General features: G+C 41.5%; 1 protein-coding gene across 1 annotated transcript; it reads left to right on the forward strand.

The window, feature by feature from the left end:
• Positions 1 to 627: 627 nt before the first annotated feature.
• On the forward strand, positions 628 to 8074 carry cdx4 (caudal type homeobox 4). The gene is made up of 3 exons (XM_041196181.1): positions 628 to 1054; positions 6039 to 6184; positions 7874 to 8074. The coding sequence occupies exons 1-3, from the start codon at positions 628 to 630 to the stop codon at positions 8072 to 8074; spliced, it is 774 nt and encodes a 257-aa protein (XP_041052115.1).
• Positions 8075 to 23111: the final 15037 nt, after the last annotated feature.

Consider the following 23111-nt stretch of genomic DNA (forward strand, 5'->3'; position numbering starts at 1 on the left):
GTATAAATAAAACAAGAAAAATGGTCTTCACTCTTTAACAAACTTCATTGATCTTATAATTTCTTGTCCAATTTAAGAAAATCTTGAATCAGCAGGTCGTCAGTTAAATTATCTCAAGCACATACAAGTTGTGTTTGGCTGAAAATGAACCTGGTGCATCTTGGCCGCTGGGGTTAAAATCGTTTGTTTTATACATCATTTGTTTTTGACGGCCAGGTGCCATTGAAACATTCAACCTATTTGCTTGGCTTTATACTAACATAGTGACATTATATTCGAAGCCAGGCTTAAAACCTTCAAGGTATCTAGACCACTGGATAAAAGAATGTTGTGTGATTTTCTTTAATGATGAGATGGATTTATCTGGCAATAGGAAGTGCCACAGAGCAGAATGGTGTTTTTTTATATATACCAGAGCAGCATCAGTTCTTATTTGAATGCAAATCGATGGCCAGGCGGTGCAATGACGTCGCGGCGCCTTTGGTACACCGTTAGTAGCAGGGTCCTGTAAACAATGGTTAATCATGTGCGATAGGGGCAGTTCAGCATGAGCCTCACCAGACCAATGCCAGTCCGAGTAGACAGCCGCATCTGGCTGCAGCATGCGCGCAAACCCTAACCCTAGCCATGTATGTGGGCTATATATTGGATAAAGAAGTAAGCATGTACCCAGGGCCCGTTAGACGACCAAGCATCAATTTATCCACACAGAACTTCGTTTCTCCTCCACAATATTCGGAGTACGCGGGATATCATGTGCCTAATATGGAAAATCACCCCCAAACCTCGGTGTCTTGGACCTCTCCGTATGGTCCACCAAGGGAGGACTGGAGTTCTTATGGACCCGGCCCATCGAACGCAGTGCCAGTGCAGATAAGTAACTCTACTCCAGGGCAGGTTCCTTACAGCCCGCCTGACTATAACGCCATGAACCCCTCTGCTGCAGGGATCCTTCCTCCCTTAGATGCAACTTCAGGGGGACAAACGTCGCCTAATAGCCAAAGGCGGAATCCTTATGAATGGATGAAGAAAACAGCACAGATCTCTGCTGCAGGTAAGAACTCTCTAAAACTTGAAAAATCTCCAGGTGAAGGCACGAAGTTAGCCAACTGCGTATTAAACAGTAGGTTCATCAAGGAGGGCAAGGAACTAATGATCACTACAAACATTCATAACTTGCAGCCGCTGTATTTAATTAAAACCATCAATGCAAGCACCAATTTTGGTTTCTAGAAGAATATTGCAATATTATTCCTTCTTGGCTTTCTGTAATATTGGAATCTTATGATTAAAGGACGATGACGGTTGGTGTCTTCGGCAGAGTCAGAAATTCGTTTTATCTCTCAACCAGGCTGAGCAGTCTGTGGGAAACACTTGAGTTGATTGTCGCGCACTCTGTTACACTTTTATTGTTAAGCTTGCTGTTGCGTTTGATTACAGTAAAATCCAGTTTATCAGTTTGTGTGCTATGAGCTTCAAATTCTTGAAGTATATCTCTTTTTCTCGAGGGAGAAATTTGGTCAGGAAATTGGGGTCTTTTTTGCAAATCTGATTTTTATGCAATTGCATTACTGGCGGAAAACTAAAGTTTTATTAACTTCAACTTTGCAATATATAACATCATTGGCAATTATAGAGCCGGGATTTTAAAAAAATACAACCAAGACTGAAGGAACTGTAGCCAACATGATGCTTTAGCTATTACATGGCACTTAATGGGGATAGACCCGGAGTCCCATTGAACTGGATTGAATGGGAAAGCTAAGGCCAGTGATACCTAACCCCTAATGTGTTAAAGAACATGAAAGGCTGGGCCAAGCCCTTCGTGTGTCCCACCACAGTGTGACTGCACGAAACACCTTTCACATGCTGGTCAGCCAGACTCTGCTTGTGAAAGCACACCACTTTATGTAAGATCGTACAGTCCAAGAAAATTACTGCCCCCACGTTCACTCTACTCTCAAGACTGTTGAGGAGATGTCAACAAGATCTCATGGTTTACTGGATCAAGGATGTCAAAGAAATACTGAATATTAATGTGTGATAACTACATTTAGGTTAATGCCCTTTTACTTCAGGCGGAACTGATTGCTCTCATTTTTGTCAAATTGGAACAAAATACAGATGGTTCTGTCTCGCAGCCTCGGGTATTAACCATTTGAAGTAAAGTATTAAACCATCCTACATTTAGTGTCCAAACTCTACTTCAGCCGAGGAGTTTTGTTTGCTGTTTCTTGTTTGTTAATCGCATTTGCTAAGAGTTTGAGAATAAACGTTATGATTTGGAGCCAGTTCAGCGTTCATTGCTGGATATCAACAGCAAAGATCCAGGTTCTATTCACTTGAGAGTTTCGGGTTGATCCGCTTCTGCAAACAGAACTGGGAAGATGATGGGATCTGGTCATGATTGTTGTAATCTTATTCCCGTTTTCATCGGTTGAAATGCCGGTGGCAACAAAATCGTTTACTGAGCGTTTCGGCATTGTACCATTGTTCGAGTGCCAGTTATCAACCAGTAAGCCGACACTACTTCACATATTGCATCTCCAGAAGCACATTGAACCCTAGTGTCAAATATAAGTAATCAGCTTGACAGTGAAGACGTTTTAGGGCCGGGAAGTGAACTGGAAGGTGTTAGCTTCAGGCTTAGGTTTTTGAAGACCTGGGGTGGATGTGAGGCCCTTTTTAAGGTTACACAAAGGTTACAGAGTGTGTGAACAAACCTGGGTCCCTCTTCGCAAGCTCCCAATGTTAGGGCCTACATACCGTGTTGGCTTCAACCCTTCTCCTCTTGTTGGTGTCATTTAACACTCCCTCCAGAATTCGGCATTTCAGCACATAATGTATTTCTGTATCTTAAGCTCTTTGTCACTTTAATCGCGCATGGAAGTCTTTTTTTTTAGAATAAGATTTCTACCAGTGTAACAAAGTGAGGCTTTTATTTTTTGGAGACGGAATCATTCAATTAAGAGCCTAGTCCCAGATTCCAGTGATGGAATCCCATGTAAATTGCAAGAGGTGGGAATGTAGCCAGGCGCCGGTCTCGGTTTGAATGCTAATTTGCCATCCTGTAAACTAGCTGTGAGGTCCCGTTTCTTCAGTCACTACATTGTTATTTGTCATATTCAGGCGGCATGCCCTTTCAACACTTTGCTCGCTTTGATATGCGCCCTCTTACGCTTCCTAACTCCTCATTATCTGAGAACATGGCCGCTTTATATTACCGGAAAGGGTGACGATTTTCACAATAAATAATGAATCTTGTCCTTGTAGCATTGTCTGGCTCGCAATGTCTCCTGAATTTTATTACCAAGGTGAATAATGCGAGTGCGGATGGCCGCGTTATAAACCGAGGTCATATTTACATAGGCTTCGTATAACCTGTTGAATTTTAACCCTTGGCACACCCGCAAGACAGGTCAATTTTTGTTCAAATGCAAATATATTTAATCTGTGACCTGGGTGTGCAAGTCAATTATACATCAAACTATTTCTGATTTGGATCAAGGAGGCTGGAATTGGAACGGTATTTTACTGACTATAAATAATTTATAAGACTCTTGAAATTAAACACGTGTAACATTTAGTATTCTGCATTTGTGTGAGTGGATCATGTTAAACCAATTTGCCCTAAACAAGTGAACAAAACTAAAAGAAATAAGATTCCAAATGTTAAAAAATCGGAAAAATTTCAGCTTGTGCTGGAAACATACAGCAAGTCCGTCAGCATCTGAAAAGGAACTGATCACCATCAAGTAGAAAAGGATGAAAGTTCATTTTCTATGTGCCTTTTCAAATATTTGATGCAGCAATATTGTTCCTTTTGGAATGAGAGTGATGATCAACAATAGTCTGACCCCTTAAAGAAACATAAATACTGTTGGACAGGGACTAGAGGAACAGAAATAGCACATTGGTTGGAAGCCGTTCAATTGACAAGACAGAATGGAGATTCAAGAATGATTCATAGAAATGAATAAACTGCATAATTTTCTGGCCCCTAAACACATTTCAAATTGTTTGAATATAGTTTGCATGCTTCTAAGTAAATACAAGGAATGTTATTTTGAGAAGGCAATGTTTGTCTCAGTAGATTCTCATTTCATCAACCTTCAGGCTATTTATCCAAACGCTACACTTTGGGCGCTTAGTTGGTTAGGATTCTATTGAATAAAATAAGCTGTTTAAAACAGATTCTTATATTCTGCTTGTATTTGTTAAGTGGGTAAATCAGGAGATGCTTCATGAAACAAAAATATGATTAATAATAGTGTTAAACAAAGCAAAGCTGTTTATTGCTTCCTCTATTATCACTGGCTGCAATAAAGATTCCAACTTGAATACCAGATATCAGATTTAACATTTCCTTTGCAAAAAGTTTGGTTCCCTCGTTTTCTTCGTGCCTTTTGGGCCCAGGGGCCTAGAGACGTTCAGGTAAAAGACAGCTTTCATTTTCGATGTTGTTTTTAACAAAACAGAAAAGATGCTTTTAAGATGAAAGTACATGCCGCCATTTGTTTATGTGAGGGAAATCAAACAGATTGCCCTGTGATCCAGCTATTAGAAAGCCACCCTTTTGTAAAATTGACTTGTAGCTCTTTGTGTGGAGTGTGTTCGCTTTATCATATGAATACCGCGTTGTTAACTTGTCCAAGTGGGTGTATGCCCCATAGTGTAGTCTGGTCCCATCTTTCAATTACTGGGAGCGAGCTGCAAAGCTGCAAACATTTACAAGAATTAAAGAATGAATTTGGGGAAAGGGCGAGGTTTTTTCTTTCATTTCCCAAAAGCACTTACATTTAAATCTTAAATATTACACATGACAGTTTAACCTATGGTGGCATGGAAATAGATTGGCTCCTAATACAATGAATTATATGTGCACACGGATCTAATCATTCGTTTGGATTTCCGTGACTTCACCCCATTTGCTCTTCTTTCCCAGTGTTACAATACTTGGGGTAGATTTTTTTTGTAGCTCGAAAAAGCCGCGGTTGAGCAGCGGGCAGCAAGAAATCATCTTGAATCGGAATGTTTCATTATCGCTGGGAGAGACACTGCAGAAGGCAGCGCTGTCGAAAGCGACACTTGGTTGAAGTGTCATTTTGCACACTTAACTACATTTTGTTTTGAGAATTTACTTATCTGGGACACAGTTCTGGTGGGAAGGTAAATATTTATCGAATTACAGGCGTGTACGTAAGACAACACGCTGAATTTGGATAGCTGTATTGAGAAGTTTGTAAACGAGTAATAACAGTGAGATGAAGCATTCAATGAATTGTAATCACTTTATACTGTTCAGTGATTATAAATAATACCCTCAATTTAAACTGATTCAAATCTGTTAGTAACGTATAGGATATTGATATCTCTAAGCGTTCACTTGACAGCTTGTGTGTGAGGGCTGTTTAGTAAACCAGTTCCTCTCATTTATTACCATTACAGATACTGCGACATGACATTTTAAAAACTTAATATTCTGCGTTAGCATATATCAAAGCGTACTTATTCAGTGGAGCATTCGAGTTTACCAGGTATCTTCAACCGGTTAAACACAATTTAGGAACGGGAGGAACCGCTACAATCGAAACTACATTTGGGCTGAAAAGTACTCTTCACAGGTGGTGCAACTTAATATTGGCTGAAATTATACTAATTCTTTCTTGCCACAGTAACGATGCTAATTAGTTGGTCAATTTGCACGAATAACTTTCAAGAGTGCGAAATCCAGTTTTACTGGACCCCTCAGTTATTTAATGAGTTCTCGTCAAAAACGAATAAACCGAATATTCAACATGCAAAAAGAAAGCCAAAATGAGTACACAGCCTCTAGCACCATGCTCTGGAATATTGGGATCCCACTGATGCATACAACAGATGAATGACCAAGAACTAATTCCGACATTTAAACGCAAAACAAGGTGTTCCATTCGAGTCTGGTGGCCAAATAAAAGAAACACTCTCACTTTCAGTTTTGAGTTTGTTGGATTGGTAATGATATTATTGCTTTAACATTCCTCGCTATCGTTCTACAGGTAAAACCCGGACAAAAGACAAGTACAGGGTAGTTTACACAGATCATCAGAGGCTTGAGCTGGAAAAGGAATTTCACTACAACAGGTACATTACTATCAAGAGAAAATCGGAACTGGCAACCATCCTGGGACTCTCAGAAAGACAGGTTCGTTAACACAATATTGAGTAAAGAAATCTGCGGTGTGTTGGAAGATCTTCGTCGATCTCTTCCCAGATTGTAATTGCTTTCCGTGAAATTATTCTCAATTTCAACATTTACTTCCCCATAAAGCCTCAACCTATTCATTTGGAGAATCTCATTGCCTCTTCCGAGCCTTAACTCCGTCAGATGTCCAGACACCTGCTGCATATTTCCATAATTTTCTGATCTTATTTCTGAAAATCCAATATTGCATATGTCCTTTAAAAAGAGAAATACCGCGTGATTTTGCAAGCATTACAGAGAAAATGTGACCTTTTCTAAATGCTGCTGATAAATCCTTCAACCGGTTTCACTCTTGTAACCAATGTACTATTAAATGGCAATCACTTCATGGCTGGGAAGAAATATTCTTTCTGCCAATTTGTGTGAGGCATGTCAGTAAACCATTACTTGGGAACTTAATTCATCATTTGCAATATTTGCCACTATGCAGCTCATATACGACTCTTTAAACTGAGAACCTAACAAAATAGATCAACAATTGAAAGCTTTAACAGAAGCAAACAAGGTAGTTTACAAAAGTAAGTTGGTGGTGGGGGGTGGGGGGGTGGTGGAGGTGGGTAGCTGGTGGACCTGACCAAAGACTTGTCCAAGAGCTGGATTTAGCGGTCACTTTTAAAAGTGGGGAGATAATGATTTGAAAATAAATTTCAGATGATGGGGACATGCTCACGAATGTCATGTTTCTTAAGTGAAAACAGAAAATGAACAGGACCTGTGAAAGAACAAGAAAGTTAATGGCACCTAGTTCCTGCACACTAAACATTAATTCCTTCTTTCAGATGTTGACTGCCCATGTGTACTTCCAGCATTTTTTATGTTCATTTCAGAACATCAACATTCGCAATCTTTTCTTTCTCATTTTGAAAGCTGCAGGTATGCAACCTAAGGGTGAAGATCGTGGTGTAGTGGTAATGTCACTGGGCTTGTAATCCAGAGTCCCAGGCTAATGCACTGGGGATTGAGGTTCAAATCTCCACCACAGCAGCTAGTGGAATTTCAATTCAATTATACCTGAAAACCTGTCTAAGCAATAGCTATCATGAAATTATCCTGGATTGTTGTAAAAACCCACCTGGTTTATTAATGCCCTTCAGGGAAGAAAATCTGCCGTCTGGCCTATGTATGACTCCAGATCCAAAATAATGTGGTTGACTCTTAATGGTGATTAGGGCTGAGCAACATATTGCTGGCCTTTCCAATCATACTTGCATCTCTTGAAAGAATAAAATATAAAACAATCTCTACACTGCAAAAAGTAAGGCCTCATGTGAAGTGTTTTAAACATTCCAGGCTGTGATATGATGCTAAAGGATATTGGAAATATGGAGCCCTCTACCCCAAAAGGCTGCTGAGGTTAGGTCAATTAAAAATTTCGACACTGGGATTGATAGTTTGGTAGGCAGGGACATTAGGGGTTGAGATAATAAGACAGATAAAAAGCTAGATGCATATTAGCCATGATCTGATTGAATGGTGTGCTTGTCTCAGCAGGTTGAATGGCCTACCTTTCCCTATGTTCCTAAATAAACACATTGGCTTCGTTCTCTTAGAAAATTTCCTGCAAGTTAGCGTATTTATTTTCCATTCATTTGAGATATGTTTTACTGTTTTAAATCTATTTCCATTTAGGTGAAAATCTGGTTCCAGAATCGAAGGGCCAAGGAACGGAAGATGACCAAGAAACAGTTGGCTCAGTCTGATGGCTGTCTGGCTCCCCATGGCCCAGGTCCAGGGAGTCCTGTAGAGATGGCGGGGCAGATGCTGCTTGGGGGCCACATCTCAGGGGGTCCGTCTGTGGGGAATATGGCCCAAGTAACTGTCACACTCTAACCACAATGCACAATAGCAAGGACTTCAGAGCTTGTGAGGATGACCTAGCCATATGCCCAGGATTATGTACAGAGAGCACTCAATTAGAGAGAGAAAAAAAGGCGCTTTACATTTTCGGAAGATGTGAATTTTACGGATATCAGGGAACGATTTGCAAGTTATAAAGTCACTTGATTGCAAGCGAATGTTTTATATACAGACCAAACTTTGACTTGAACATTAAAGTTATTTGGAAGATTTTTTTCAAGAATCTTGGTAACATTCCTGGCCATATTGCATTGATGATTTCCTTTTTTATTATAAGTTTGGATGCATAAAAGTAAAATCAATATATGTTTAAAAAGCTTTTCATAAACTTTCCAAATACTTTAAAAAGGAGGGGAAAAAAATCACCTCTAAACATAAATGGACAGCAGAGTGCATTGTCTCACCTGTTGTATTATTAAACGCGGAGTCATATTCTGTAAACTATGCAACTGCATACTGTTACGCAGTCAAAATACAGTGTTGCCTGGTGCGTGTTCAGCAAATTAATCTCTGTTCCCAATTGCTGTGCCTCATTTTTAAATCTAGAAATGTATTAACCTGCAGGAGCTAGTTTATTGAAATCTTAAGGTACAATTCTTTATCTAACTTGTTAATAAAAGGGTGTTTTGGGCGCATTTCCGTCTGTTTTTGCATTCCAGTACCAGCAAGCAAAAATTGCATGGATTTGGTCAATTTGGAATCTTGTAGGTTTTCAATTATGGGAGTTAAGTCAGTAGTTAACAGTTAAAGGCTTAAATACAATTCTCAAAAATATAGAATATCTAACACAGGATGTTGGGCTATTGGTTTGGAATTACACCAGTTGGTGCACCTATGATTTGGGTCTCCTAACATTGGCCAATGTAATGTAGGGATTAGATTTAATGTAGGGATCATTCCTGCACACATGAGTTGCCAGGTTCAAAGATTTGAGCTAAAATACATTCCCATAGAGCAGAGGGTGCAAAGATTGGGCTGAAGGAGTGCAAACGACTGCAATGGGAAAGAATTGATGAACGTATCAGCTAAAAGAGAATATCCTCATGGACTATCTTTAGTCTGGTTCAGAAGTCTCAATAAAACAAAACTACTCAACCAATTTGTGATAATGGATTATTTAAGGAAATAAAATCAGAATTATAATTTGGAAAGGTTTTAGCTTCTATTGCTTTCACAGTCAGAAAATCACCAAAATATTATTTATACTCAGGCTGGTTGCTACGATCTTCAGCTACAGGGACTATTCCAACCAGACAGCTTCCTATTTACACAGCCTGGCTGGAGCTTTCACTTCTATTGGCCAGCAGAAAATTTAGTGCATTTGTGATTGCAGGCATACTCACAGCACCCCTCCCAGCAATTACACGTAAGGTTTAAACATCATAGGAGGCAGTGTCTGCATTCTTAAACATTTGAAGTAACTGCAAGTATACTTTACAATTGTCAAGAAGGTCTAAGGACCTATGGCCCATTTCACATGTTCTTTCAAACCTAAATTTTGCAGTCTGCTTTTCCAGGTTCGCCTTTCAGCAAGTTTGAAATGTTTCAGTTTAAACAAAATGAACATCATAGTCTGAGGCACCTGTCAAAGAATGGGATATAAGTGTAAGTGTTGACTATATTAACTCTGTCTCCTTGCCTTGCCCCACACTTGTGGTGTGGTGCCCTCAATCTATGTATAACCAATTGTCTCTCTCTAATGGAGAGAGATGCTTATTATACAGTGTGGACTGGGCTAATTACTTTACCTTAACTCTGTATATAAGTTGGCAAAAATGACCCACTTTGATAAAGTTCACAGGTCATATGTCTGACAAACTGGTCAGATGTTTACATAAAAGCTCACTAAAAGCATAACTTAGGGCCAGGTATGTATTTTATCATCTTAACATATGTAAGCTATTTTATGTTTATATATTTTATTAAATCACGGGTTGTATATTCTAACATCAGAATGTGCACACTGTGCTATTGTCATTTTGCGTTGATGTTATACTTGTGAAGTTTCCTCATCCTGCCTGATGCCAGCCATTATCAAGGATGAAAATAACAAAAAAAGGTATATTTTAAATCTTTTATTATCAGTTATTCTCCCTGCTGTACTGAAGGTATTAACTCTTGCTGAGGTATGGGACTGGAGGCTGCCTCTGGATTCCAAGGCCTCTGGGACAGTCTCTACTTTTCAAAGTGCTGGAAGGGAACAGGGAACCTACTTGCTTTTGATTAATGACCCATTAACCTCTTTAGGAGCTTGGTAACAGGCCAGGGAGGTGGAGACCGTAATTATTAGAGATTTCAGGCAAAGTGACCAACTCGGAGGAAATAAAATCAGGAATGCTAGCAAGACTGGGGATTGGGAGATAGGTTGCTGGTGCGGGAGCAAGGTGGGTGTTGCCCCAAGCTTTCCAAATTCCCCTGTGGCAGAAGACAGTGAAGCCCCTTTTCCCGCATCCCCTCCCCCCACCTCGCACACAAATGTACATATAATCAACCCCACAGGTCCCCCAACACACACATGCCTCTTCCCATCTCCCCTCCCAACCCCACTCACTCAGCAACCATGCTATGACAGACCCCACTGGATAACAAAATTTGGGCTGTGCTACTTTACAGCTGGTATTCTGCAGGCAGTTCCTGGAGACACTCGGTGCCACTAATTGGGTGATGTGCTCACCTTCTTTCCAATTAGGGCGCTTATATTTCAAAATAGCATTGCATGAGTGGCAGGCACACTTAAAGTGTGGGGTCAGGACCCAGAATCTATCTGGGGGCTTAATTATGCATGCTACAGCAGTCTCCTGCCCTGCAGACTAAAAAGTGGGGTGGAACCTACCCAGGGGTAGAATGGATGCCCTGCAGTCATTTAATGGACAATTGGCTGTTAATATGCAGCAGTTCCACCCCTCAGGAACAGGAAATCTATCCTCAGAGAGTTGCCTGACAATTAGAGGAAGCTCTCGATGTACCAGTAGCACCAGCAGGAGTGGTGGCCTCTTCCAGTACATCGCACATAGGCAGTGATAGGCACTTTGTAAGTGTTTGGGTACCAGCAAGAGGAATTGGTGATGGGATGGGTGCTGGAATTTGAGATTTGAGAGGCCATGGGGCAACCTGGGTGGGGGGGGGGGGGGGGGGTGGGCTTCCAAGGGGTTGGCTAAGGAGATACTCCCACCACCTTCTGCTACCAGCCCACGCAGGGAAACCTGCCAAACTGGTCGCTTGGTGTGGGCCTCTCCAGTTCGCAGGTTAAATGTCAGCATTAATTATCCACTTAAGGCCCTCAATTGGCCATTGGCAGGAGGACTGCCTGACTCCATTACCCTCCAGTGATATATTTACGTTGGAGGCACGGATGGACGGATGGGTGGCAGGTTACCTCAACCCACTGGACTTAACATGCCAACATTGCCTTCAAATCCACCAGTGGCGGAGCATTAAATCAAACCCCTGGTGTCAAGTTCCTGAACCTCCTTTCAAAATCAAGTCAATGGTTCCACAGTTGCTGATAACCCTACTTTGTCCATGTAACCACGTGTTATGTGTGAACCAGAACAGTAAGTATATCTGAATATCAACCTAGTAGTAGCGTAAAAGGCAGAGATCTATTATGCCAGGATAGATCCTCAACTGCCAGAAATAAATCACCAGCAGGCAGCATATATATGTATCTGAATAAACATTGATGCTGAAATTTTCAGGTTAGGAAACATATTTGCCTCACTAAATTTGAATTACCATGTGTGGCTTTTATACTCTTCTATTTGCCCCTTGAAATCAATCAATTATATATTAGCCGGAACTTTCCAATCTCATAGGCGGCAAGTGTCGTGGCAGGCATGAGTGGACAATATGGCGAGAAGGCCAAAAATAGGTTTTACGCCATCACAAAACCAGTTTGCAATCGTCCGCTCCACCGATCAATGGTGGGCCGCATTCCCCAACGCCGCATGTCAGTAACCTAATTTCCATAATTTAGCATCCCATTATAAACCCTGCTCGCTGGAATCATCCCGCCATGCTGGATCATCCAGGCACATGCCGACATGTTTCACAACTGTACATAAGTGATGTGCATCTAGTGAGCTGAACTTCACTCGGGACTTCGTGATTTATTTGCCCACCTTGCTTTGGGCAGCACCACATCACTTTTAGGTGGGCTCATAGTAGGGTCTCTACCTAACAGACCAGCCATAAGGCGGGGGGTGGCTTTCCAACGGCTGCAGTGGTAGGGCTTGCTTTGGGAAGGGGGAGAAGTGGCCTCAGCCAAAGGAAGAGGATCAGGGTGAAGGTTGTACTGGGGAAGTGGGTATCCCAGGGTGTGTGTCGAGGCTCATGTTGATCTGTGCAAGTGGCCACAAGGTGGTGAGGGCTGAGGAGGCAGTCTCCAGAGGAGATGAGGCCAGATGGAGATGTGAGGGTGCATGTGAGAGAGTGAGTGGTGATGTCCCTTGAGCTGACAGTAAGATGCCTTGTGAGTGTGTGAGTTTAGAGTGATGAGATGGTTGGCTTACCCTGGCACCAGGGGTGAGATCATTCATTCTCTTTCTGTACTAGATGGTCAACCTCTTCAGTGCTGTGTTGGCACTGATCACCACTGCCATCGCTTCCCATGCTGGATTGGTGAAATTGCTGGACCCCCTGCAGCCAGAGCAGGGGTGGAGGAAATCATGGCGGGCCTCCAAAGGCATTCCAGTGACAGGTCACTGACTCTTCTTGGGTTTCAGGGCCATATCTTCACTGCAGCAGCTCTGAGTTGCAAGCATTGAGAACTGTGTTCATGGCTGCAGTTTAGGTACCTGGAGTGAGGAAATGCTGAAGTAATGGCATTGCAGGTGATTCAGAGGCCACCCAACAGCAAGACATCATGTTTCCTGTGGCTGCATAATTACTGAGGTGGAAAGTGGATAATAAGGCATGAAGATTGTGGCTGGCTGGTAACACATCTTTTTTCACGCCCACTACCACACTTAGTGCAAATCTAGGAGGGGTGAAATGCCCATTATTTTGGTATATGTTCCATTGGATGCCAATATGGAGGAGGAGGCAGGAGTTGTTTATGAAACAGCCCAAGAACCAGCTGCTCCCTCTCCAGATTCACTGAAGATCATCCTTAGTGATATCTATCATTGACTTGGCTTTGAGGGTTACTCTCTGTAACTACACTAGGTGCGTTGGCAGACCAACTTGTGGAGAGAGGTCTTTGGATCAATGTTTTTGCTCCATTCTTGACTCCTGTAAATCTTTGATTTGACCAAGATTGTAGATTCAGACCACATTGTTGTGCATCTCCTCCCTGAATATCAACAAAAACTAAAAACAGTAAAAACAGACAGGAAAATGATTAAAACCGGATCTGCAAATTTGCTTTGATAGCATGAGTTGGAACATTTGTTTGGAGGATGAAGACATAAGTAAGAGCACCTATAATCATAAACAATTATACCATCTTCTGTGAACAGCTTCATGTCCAAACTAAAACAATTAAGATCTATCCAAACGAGAAACCTTGGATTATAAAGGACTTAAAAGCAATAATGAAAGAAAGATTACATTTCACGTAGGGAACCAAGACAAACTTGAATTAAAAATCAATGTGAGAAAGGCAATTCAGAATGTGAAAGATGAGTACAGAAATAAGCTGCATAATTTTTTTAGGACAAATAATCCCAGAGATGCATGGAAGTGTATGCATAAAAAGTCAGGCTTCATGCCAAAAAACAGAAACCCCTATTTGTCCACAGAAAATCCTCATGATGTTTCGAGTGAATTGAATGGATTTTTAGCAGTTTTGAAAATGGTGAATTTGTGGAACATGTGGTTTTACAGTAGGCTTCACTTTGTGAATTAGAAGGATCTTGTGTTACTATTAACAAATGGGAGGTAGATAAGCAATTCAAGTGAGTAAATTCATAGAATGCATATGGCCCAGGTAACATAGAGAGTTGATGGGGATATTGCTGTTGATGCACTTCCAAAGGGCAATTAGTAAAGTGCCGCACGATGGACTTGTGAGCAAAGTTGGAGCCCATGAAATAAAAGGGACAGTAGCAACATGGATATGAAATTTAATGAGAGACAGGAAACAGAGTAGTGGTTAATGGCTCTCTTTTGGACTGGAGGAGGATTTATGGTGGAGTTCCACAGGGATTGATGTTAGGACCTCCACTTTTACCAGTATATTGATCTATTTTTTTCCCTTTATTCTTTCATGGGTTGTGGGCATCACTGGGAAGGCCAGCATTTGTTGCCCATCCTTAATTGCACTTGAACTGAGTAGTTTGTTAGGCCATTTCAGAGGGGAATTAAGAGTCACATGTTGGCCAGACTGAGCAACATCTCCTTCCATAAAGAACATTAGTGAACTAGATGGGTTTTTACAACAATTGATGATAGTTGTCATGGTCACCATTACTTAGACTATCTTCATTTTCCATATTTTTTAGTTGAATTAAATTTCCACCAACTGCCATGGTGGAATTTGAATCCATGTTGCCAGATTACTAGCCATGGTGACTTTAGCACTGTACCACCACCTCCCCCTTAGTGTATAGGACACAATTTCTAAATTTATGGATGATACAAAACTTGGAAGCATTGTGAACTGTGAGGAGGATAGTGCAGAGCTTCGCTCATGGTTGTTTGAATGAACAGCCACGGCCATAGAGTAAAGGTGTCAGCAGTGGCTCTGGCACTAGCAGTTTGGCCTCTGGGTTGGAGGTTGTGGGTTTAAGTCCCATTCCCATCCAGGCAGACACTCCAGGGAAATGTTGACCTGTCAGAGATGCCACCTTTGGATGTAAAAGATCCCATGAGGCTATTTTGAAGAAGAGCAGGTGAGTTACCCTTGGTGTCCTGGCCAATAACCCTCAATCAACATCACACAAGACAGATTCTGGTTATTATCACATTGTTTTTAGGAGTTTAGGGGTGCAAACTGGCTGTGACGTTTCCCACATTCCCACTTCAAAAGTACTTCATTGACTGTACAGCTTTGGGACTTCTGGTGGTCATGAAAGGCATTATATAATTGCAAGTCTTTAAATTTTGGCATGGCTATGAGGTGGTCATGCTGGGACAGGAGGAATTGTAGTCCACTCAACTTATGGCTAGATTCTTACCTCAATAATGCCAAGTTAGATTCAATGACAGGAAATAAATAGAGACAGATTCACCTGACACTGCTCTGGACTCCATCCTATCAGCTAGTTTCATAATCACATCTTCAGAATCATTTCTTGGCCCTCACTCCAGACATTGTGTCCAGTGCCGAGAGACACCAGAAACTGGATTAGAAAACAGACCATGTCAGGTGTTGGAGGGAAGATGCTGAGCAATTCCAGAGCCTCACTCTACACATTCCCATTGTCTCTTAATAATCAGGAAGTTTTGATGGGAGAGGAGCTTCAGTAAAATCTCGCCAGTTTGGTCAGAGATTGAAATATTGACCTGGAGCCGACATTTTAATTTGATTTAATTTAATTGATTGTAATGTGGGCTGGCCTGAAACCACAACAGCATCTCATGCTCTTCCACTGAGTGACACTGTTATGAGATTTTCCAGTGAATGATGAGATCTCAACAAAGTGCAATATTTCTCGGGTGTCCTCGGTATCAGATGTGTTGTCAGTGCTGTTTTGCTCTAGCAAACTGTCGGCACCAGAGCGGGGCTCCAGTCTGCTGTCTCTGAACAAAATTATATCAACGCACTGCCATATCGATGTTCGAGTGGGCATCTAGTCAGCTTCCCTCTCCCACCTGTAGACACACTCTCTCCCTCTCTCTCTCTATGTATAATCTGCCCTTGGTTTGTTGCTTTTGTAGTCAGCAAGTTCCATGTTTGCTCACCTCGCATTGCATCTTTAGCTTAGTATTCAACAAGGTAATAATTCATACAGGCATGTTTTTACAAGTGAAGAAGCACTGATCAATTTGTGTATTTTCTTGGCTTCACCTTTCAGGTCCTCGGGATGGTGGGGGTAGAGGGGCCCAAAAATGATGTTAAGCATAGGGCCCCATTAACGTTAAGTCCACCACTGGTCTGGACAAGGTAGATGGGGAGAAATTGTTCCCATTAGTGGAAGGATCAAGAACCAGAGGGCACAGCTATAAGGTATTTGGTAAAAGACGCAATGGCAACATGAAAAAAACTTTTCATTCAGTGAGTGGTTAGGATCTGGATGAACTGCCTGAGTGTGTGGTGGAGGCAGATTCAATTGAGACATTCAAGAGGAAATTGGACTGTAATCTGAAAAGGAAGAATGGGCTATGGGGAGAAGGCAGGTGAGTGGCACTAGGAAATCGTTCCTTCACAGAGTCAGCATAGACACACAGACCAAACAGCCTCCTTCAGTGCTATAACCATTCTATGATTCTATTAAATTATTTTGGAGGGCATGACAGCCAAGCCCAATCCTGCTCTTACCCAACATTCACGCATCCACTTTCCAGGAAGTTAACAACTTTCAGCAATGGTAGGCAGGTAATGATCAAGATTAGGAACTGTGGATGATTTCCACCTTTTGAACCACAAGTGCTCATTTCAAACCACCTTGGCCTATTGTGGAAACCTAACTGTTGACCATCTTAGATCATCCAACTGAACTCTTGGGAATTGAAACCAGGATCTGGTGATTCCTATGCTTTAGGTGCTCTGTGCTACTATAGGCCAGGTGGGGAAGCTCCCTTATAAAATAATAAGAGTTTTGTTAAGATATAATTTACAAACATGTATGGATCCTTCTTGATTTCAATTACGTATGTCCCGATAGGTTGCACAGTTCCGGGCAGATGATGCCCTGCAGTTAATTCAAAGTTATTAAGTGCTTTGGGATGTCCTGCCATTGTGAAATGCACTCTAAATGCATGTTTTCTTTATGTATGTCTTTGAAAATTCATTACATATTATATGTTGTTCTAAACTTGCTCGATAATGGGAATTATGATTCAGCTTCTGAACTAGTAATTATTCTGCAAAATGTCAAAGATGTGACTCAAAAATGTTCCATTTGCATAAAGAAAACAAACACAGTTATGCATATGTGGGCATGCAGGAAGTCAGTGATTTAGGTTGCTTTCGACTTTCATTTTTCTGTCATCAGCCATTATTCATTTTTCGCATTCCCTCCGTCTGCGCATTGGCAGCCCATTATGGTAGATGCCCAGATTAATTGCTTTTAGTTTAAAAGTCTGGAAAGTGCTTGAAATGAGGACGCAACTCAGGATAAATATTCATTCAATGCAATCTTTGGTATGATTTGAATTTTGCCTGTAAAATTATGTTTAAAAAATAAACTTTGTGTAAAATAACAATAATACTATAAAGTAACACTGTTCTACTTTTAGGTAAGTTCATATTGGTTAGTTTTATGGTTTCTATAAAGAGAAATTATTAGTTTGGTAGGTTTGAGTGTGTTAAATGGCCTGCTTTGTCAATTTAATTTATACTTTAAGTCTGAATTAGGCATCACAAAAATAGGTTTTGCATGTTTCTAATCATAGGTGAGGAAAAGGAATGTAAAAGTTAATCATCAACTTGGAAATCAGATGCATTAAATGGGTGAATTGATGCTGATCATCCTTAAGGGAGGATCAAATATGTTATGCGATTTTAATAAAGGCATTAAGAGCTTTAATTTGTCTTAAATTCATCTTACAAAGTCTATGCTATTTACAAAGCTAAACTGTACCTATCAGTTCAACCCAGGTAACAATTGTGGAATGGTGTGAGCACATAACGGGAGGAGTTATATTGTTTGCACTGTTCTCTGCTCAGGCAAAGTGAGTTCTGCTGTATAAATGCAAGTTGTTGCAAATTGCAAGTTGCTTGTTGTGCATGTATTTGATACATGTGCAGAGCTCTGGCTGCATACCTCTAGCTGCTGATGAAACGTCCAGTGCTCATAAAGAGCTGATGGGGCAACTGGCTTTTTTTCAAACATTCAAAATGGAAAGGCATCAGTTGGCTCCCAGCTCTTCTCTCATGTTACCAAATCATTTCATAGAAAGCCATCTTTAAAATGAGTCAGTCATTGACTTGGGTCTGAAGTTTAAAGTTACAACTGCTCTCAAAGGAATTTCGAAGAACAGCACCACATCTTTCAATTAAGCACTTTATAGCCTTTCACACTAAACATTGAATGCAACAATTTCAGATTATAAGCACGGCTCCCAGTTTTTCTTCTCTGCCAAAATTGCTGGTAATATTTCTGCTTTTCTCATTTTCAGTTCCTCTGGATGCATCTTTTATTCCTTTTCTTATTTCATTACCACTCTTGTTAGCCTTGCGCTCTCATCCCTTTTGTTATTTAATCACTCTTGCCTTCCTCCCCTACACCCAGGCCTTCTCTTTTGATCTTTTCTTCTCTCCACCCACTTTCCCTGCTTCTGCATTTGCTTAACATAGAAACATAGAAAATAGCAGTAGGTCATTCAGCCCTTTGAGCCTGCTCTGTCATTCAATATGATCATGGCTGATCCTCTACCTCAACGCCATACACCTGCTCTCTCCATACACTTTGATGCCTTTAGAGTCCAGAAATCTATCTATTTCCTTCTTAAATGTATTCAGAGATTTGGCCTCCACAGCCTTCTGTGGTAGAGGATCCCATAGGTGCAATACCCTCTGAGTGAAGAGGTTACTCCTCATCTCAGTCCTAAATGGTCTACACAATATCCTGAGAACCCCTCCTCTCGACACCCCCTCCCCCCCCCCAGCTACAGGAAACATCATCCCTGCATCCAGTTTGTCCATCCCTGTCAGAATTTTATACGTTTCAATGAGATCCCCTCTCATCCTTCAGAACACCAGTAAATACAGGCCTAGTCAGCCCAATCTCTCCTCATAGAACAATTCTGCCGAGAATCAAAAACAAAAAATGCTGGAAAAGCTCAGCAGGTCTCAAAGCATCTGTGCAGAGAAAGACAGAATTAACGTTTCAAGTCCATATGACTCTTCTTCAATGAAGAGTCATATGGACTGGAAATGTTAACTCTGTCCTTCTCTCCACAGATACTGTCAGACCTGCTGAGTTTTTCCAGCATTTTTTGTTTTTGTTTCAGATTTCCAGCACCCGCGGTATTTTGCCTTTAACTGCCAAGAATCAGTCTGGTGAACCATCGCTACACTCCCTCTATGTCAAGTATATCCTTTCTTAGGTATGGAGACCAAAACAGCACACAATGCTCCAGTTGTGGTCTCGCCAAGGCCCTGTACAGCTGCAGTAAGATATCCTTGCTCCTGTACTCAAGCCCTCTTGCAATGAAGGTCAACAAACCATTTGCTGCCTTAATTACTTGCTGACCTTACATGCTTGCTTTCAGTGATTGGTGTACAAGGACACCCAAGTCCCTTTGTACATCATTTCCCAATCTATCACTATTTAAATAACAATCTGCCATTCTGTTTTTCCTACTAAAGTGGATACCTTCACACTTATCCATGTCATACTGCATCTGCCATGTATTTGCCCACTCATTCAACCTGTCTAAATCGTCTTGAAGCCTCAACACTCTCCTCACCATTCACATTTCCACCAAGTTTTGTGTTGTCAGCAAACTTGGAAATATTACATTTGGTTCCCTCATTGAAATCATTGAAATATATTGTGAATAGCTGGGACCCAAGCCCTGATCCCTGTGATACCCTACTAGTCACCACCTACCGCTCCGAAAAAGACACATTTATTCCTACTCTCTGTGTCCTGGCTGTTAATCAATTCTCAATCTTTCCAATATGTTACCCCCAATCCCATATGCTTTAATTTTACACACTAACCTCTTATGTGGGGCTTCATAAAAAGCTTTCTGAAAATCCAAATACACCACATCCACTGGTTCTTCCTTATCTGTTCTGCACTCAAAAAACTCCAGTAGGTTTGTCAAACATGACTTCCCTTTCATAAATCCATGTTGACTTTGTTTAATCCTGTTGATATTTTCTAATCACATCCTTTATAATAGACCCTAGAATTTTTCCTATTACTGAGGTTAGGCTAACTAATCAGTAATTCACTGTTTTCTCCATCCCTCCTTTTTTAAATAGTAGGGTTACATTTGTCACCCTCCAATCTGCTGGGATTGTTCCAGAATCTACAGAATTTTTGAAGGTGACAACTAATGCATCCACTATTTCCATGGCCAACTCCTTTAGTACCCTGGGATGTAGATTATCAGGTCCTGGGGATTTATTGGCTTTCAGTTCCATTAATTTCTCCAGGACTATTGTTTTAGTAATACTAATTTCCTTCAATTCCTCCTTCTCACTAGAGCCTTGGTTCCCAAGTATTTTTGTGAAGTTATTTGTGCTCGGCCACTCCCTTGTTCCCTACTATAAATTCTCCAATTTTGGACTGTAAGGGGCCTACTTTTGTCTTTACTAATATTTTTCTTTTTATATACTTTTAGAAGCTTTTACAGTTTGCTTTTATGTTCCTTGCATGTTTACTTTCATACTCTATTTTTTCCCTCTTAATCAATCTCTGGTCTGCCTTTGCTGAATTCTAAACTGCTCCCAGGCTTGCTACTTTATCTAGCAACTTTATATGACTCCTCTTTGGATCTAATACTATCCTCAATTTCTTATGTTAGCCATGTTGGGCCACTTTTCCTGTTGTGTTTTTGCACCAGAAAGGAATGTATAACTGTTGCAATGCATGAGTTCGTTCCTTAAATATTATCCATTGCCTTTTAATGAAGTTCCCCAATCTATCTTAGCCACTCACACCTCATTCCTTCATAGTTTCCTTTGTTTATATTTAGGACCCTAGTTTCAGGTTGGACTGCTTCACTTTCCTTCCTAATGAAGAATTCTATCATGTTATGGTCACTGTTGCCTAAAGGACTCAGCACAACAAGGTTATTAATTAACCCCTTCTCATTGCACATTTGCAATTCTTTCCAGTTCTGATGAAAGAATGACTGAATCACTAACTCTGTTTCTCTTCACAGATGCTACCTAATCTCCCAAGTATTTCCAGTATTTTTAATTTTTATCCCAGATTTCCAGCATCTGCAGTATTTAGCTTTTGCACAGCTGCCCTCTGATTGACTCCAGCAATTTATAAGTAGTTACATTTACCTGGATTTGCTTATTTAGATCAAGGACCTTAAAGTAACAGGCCAACAGAAACTTCTAAGTATGGACTCCTCAGATGTTACAATCTGTAATTCCTGTTTTGATACAATCTTTCTCCTTGTTCTACCATGGATACAAGTTTAATTAGAATGCTTGTGCGTTGTTTTCTGAAAGTCCAAATTAATTTTCGCATAGAGAAATGCACCATCTGCTTTATTTGCAATATATCGGATGATCGACAAATACTCCTCTACTAAATTAAGGACATAAAAGATAGGAGCCGGAATAGACCACACAGTCCCTCAAGTCTGCTCTGTCATTTAATGTGATCATGGCTAATTCTGCCTCAACTTCACTTTCCCGTCCGTTCTCCAATAGAAAATTCTTGTTAGCCTGTCTCTTATTAAATTGCTGCTACTCTTACAGCCTTCCACCTTACTCCATTATATTACTTTTCTTGTTGTTGATCCTGTACTGAAATGACTGCGGTTGATCAGATTTAACTTACTAAACATGGGTGCTGCTTGCTTTCGGTTTTGGGAGACCACACCAATACTCAGTGGTACTATGTCAATAGCCAATGCCGCAGAAATTTCCTCTCTAGGGATATTATTTACCTTTGGTTGTGTATTTGGTAATTATTTATGTGAAATATGGATGATTATGTTTTGTGTGACTGCCTTAATTAGCAAGCAAAGGAATGTTATGCCAATGTGGACTACCAGAATAAATTAAATTCCCAGTCTCCTGCAAGATTCTTGGGTAAAATACCATTGAGCGAAACTTCTAAATAAGCAAGTCCTTTGCAAGTGTTGCAAAAGCGCTGCTGTGAAACTGTGTGCCAATGGGTAGCATGTCATTCCAAGGTTTCCCCAGCCTTGCCCAGGCTTTCCAAGCCTTACCTAGCCTTGCCCAGGGTTTCACAGTGTTGCCTAGCATTCCACATGTTTTCCCAGCTTTGCGCAAGGTTATTCAGCCTCGTCCAGGCTTGCTCACCCTTTCCCAGTCCATCCCTGTCTTTCCCAGTTTTTCCCAGCTTTGCTCAGCCTTCCCCAGCTATCCATGGCCTTGTCCGGCCTCGTTTATCCTTTCCAGGCATTTTCCAGCCTTCCATTGTCTTTCCTGGCCTTGCCCAGTCTTTTCCAGCTTTCCCTATTCTTTCACAGTCTCTGACATTCTCAGCCTTTCACAATTACACCCAGTCTTTCTCCATCTTGCCCAGTCATGCAAAGTCTTTGAATCCTTGTTCAGCCTTTTCCAGTAATGCCGAGTGTTTCCCAGCCTTGTCCATCCTTTTCCAGTCAGTGCCTGTCTTTCCCAGCTCTCTCCCAGCTTTTTCCAATCTCTCCCAGCTTCCCCCATCCTTTCCCAACCTCTCCCCTCTTCCAGTCATTCCCAGTCTCTCCCATCCTCTCCAAGCCTCTCCCATCTTCCCCCATCCTTTCCCACCCTCTCCCATCCTTTCCCAGACTCTCATACTCTCACCCATCCTCTTCGTCTCTCCCATCCTTTCTGAAGCTCTACCACTTTCTCCCACCCTCTCCCAACTTCTTCCACCCTCTATCAGTCTGTCCCACCCTCTTTCTGCCTCTCCCACCCTGTCCCAGTCTCTTCTACCCTCTCCCAGCCTTTCCCACCCATTCTAAGTCTCAAACCCATTCCCAGCTTCTCCCATGCTTTCCCAACCTCTCCCTCCTCTTCTACCCTTTCCAGTCTCGCCCACCCTCTCCCAGTCTTTCCCACGCTCTCTCAGTCTCTCCCACTCCTTCCCAGTCACTATCATCCTCCCCCACTCTTTCCCATTCGCTCCCACCATCTCCCTGTCTCTCCCAATCTCCCCCACTCTCGCCCCCGCCTTGCTCCTGTTGCTGCTCCTGCGATTCGGCACGTGGCCGTCAAACAGCAGAGGCTGCTTGTGACGTCAGCGGGGCCTGGGTG

The sequence above is a fragment of the Carcharodon carcharias genome, chromosome 9 (assembly GCF_017639515.1).
Source record: "Carcharodon carcharias isolate sCarCar2 chromosome 9, sCarCar2.pri, whole genome shotgun sequence".
Lineage (NCBI taxonomy): Eukaryota > Metazoa > Chordata > Chondrichthyes > Lamniformes > Lamnidae > Carcharodon > Carcharodon carcharias.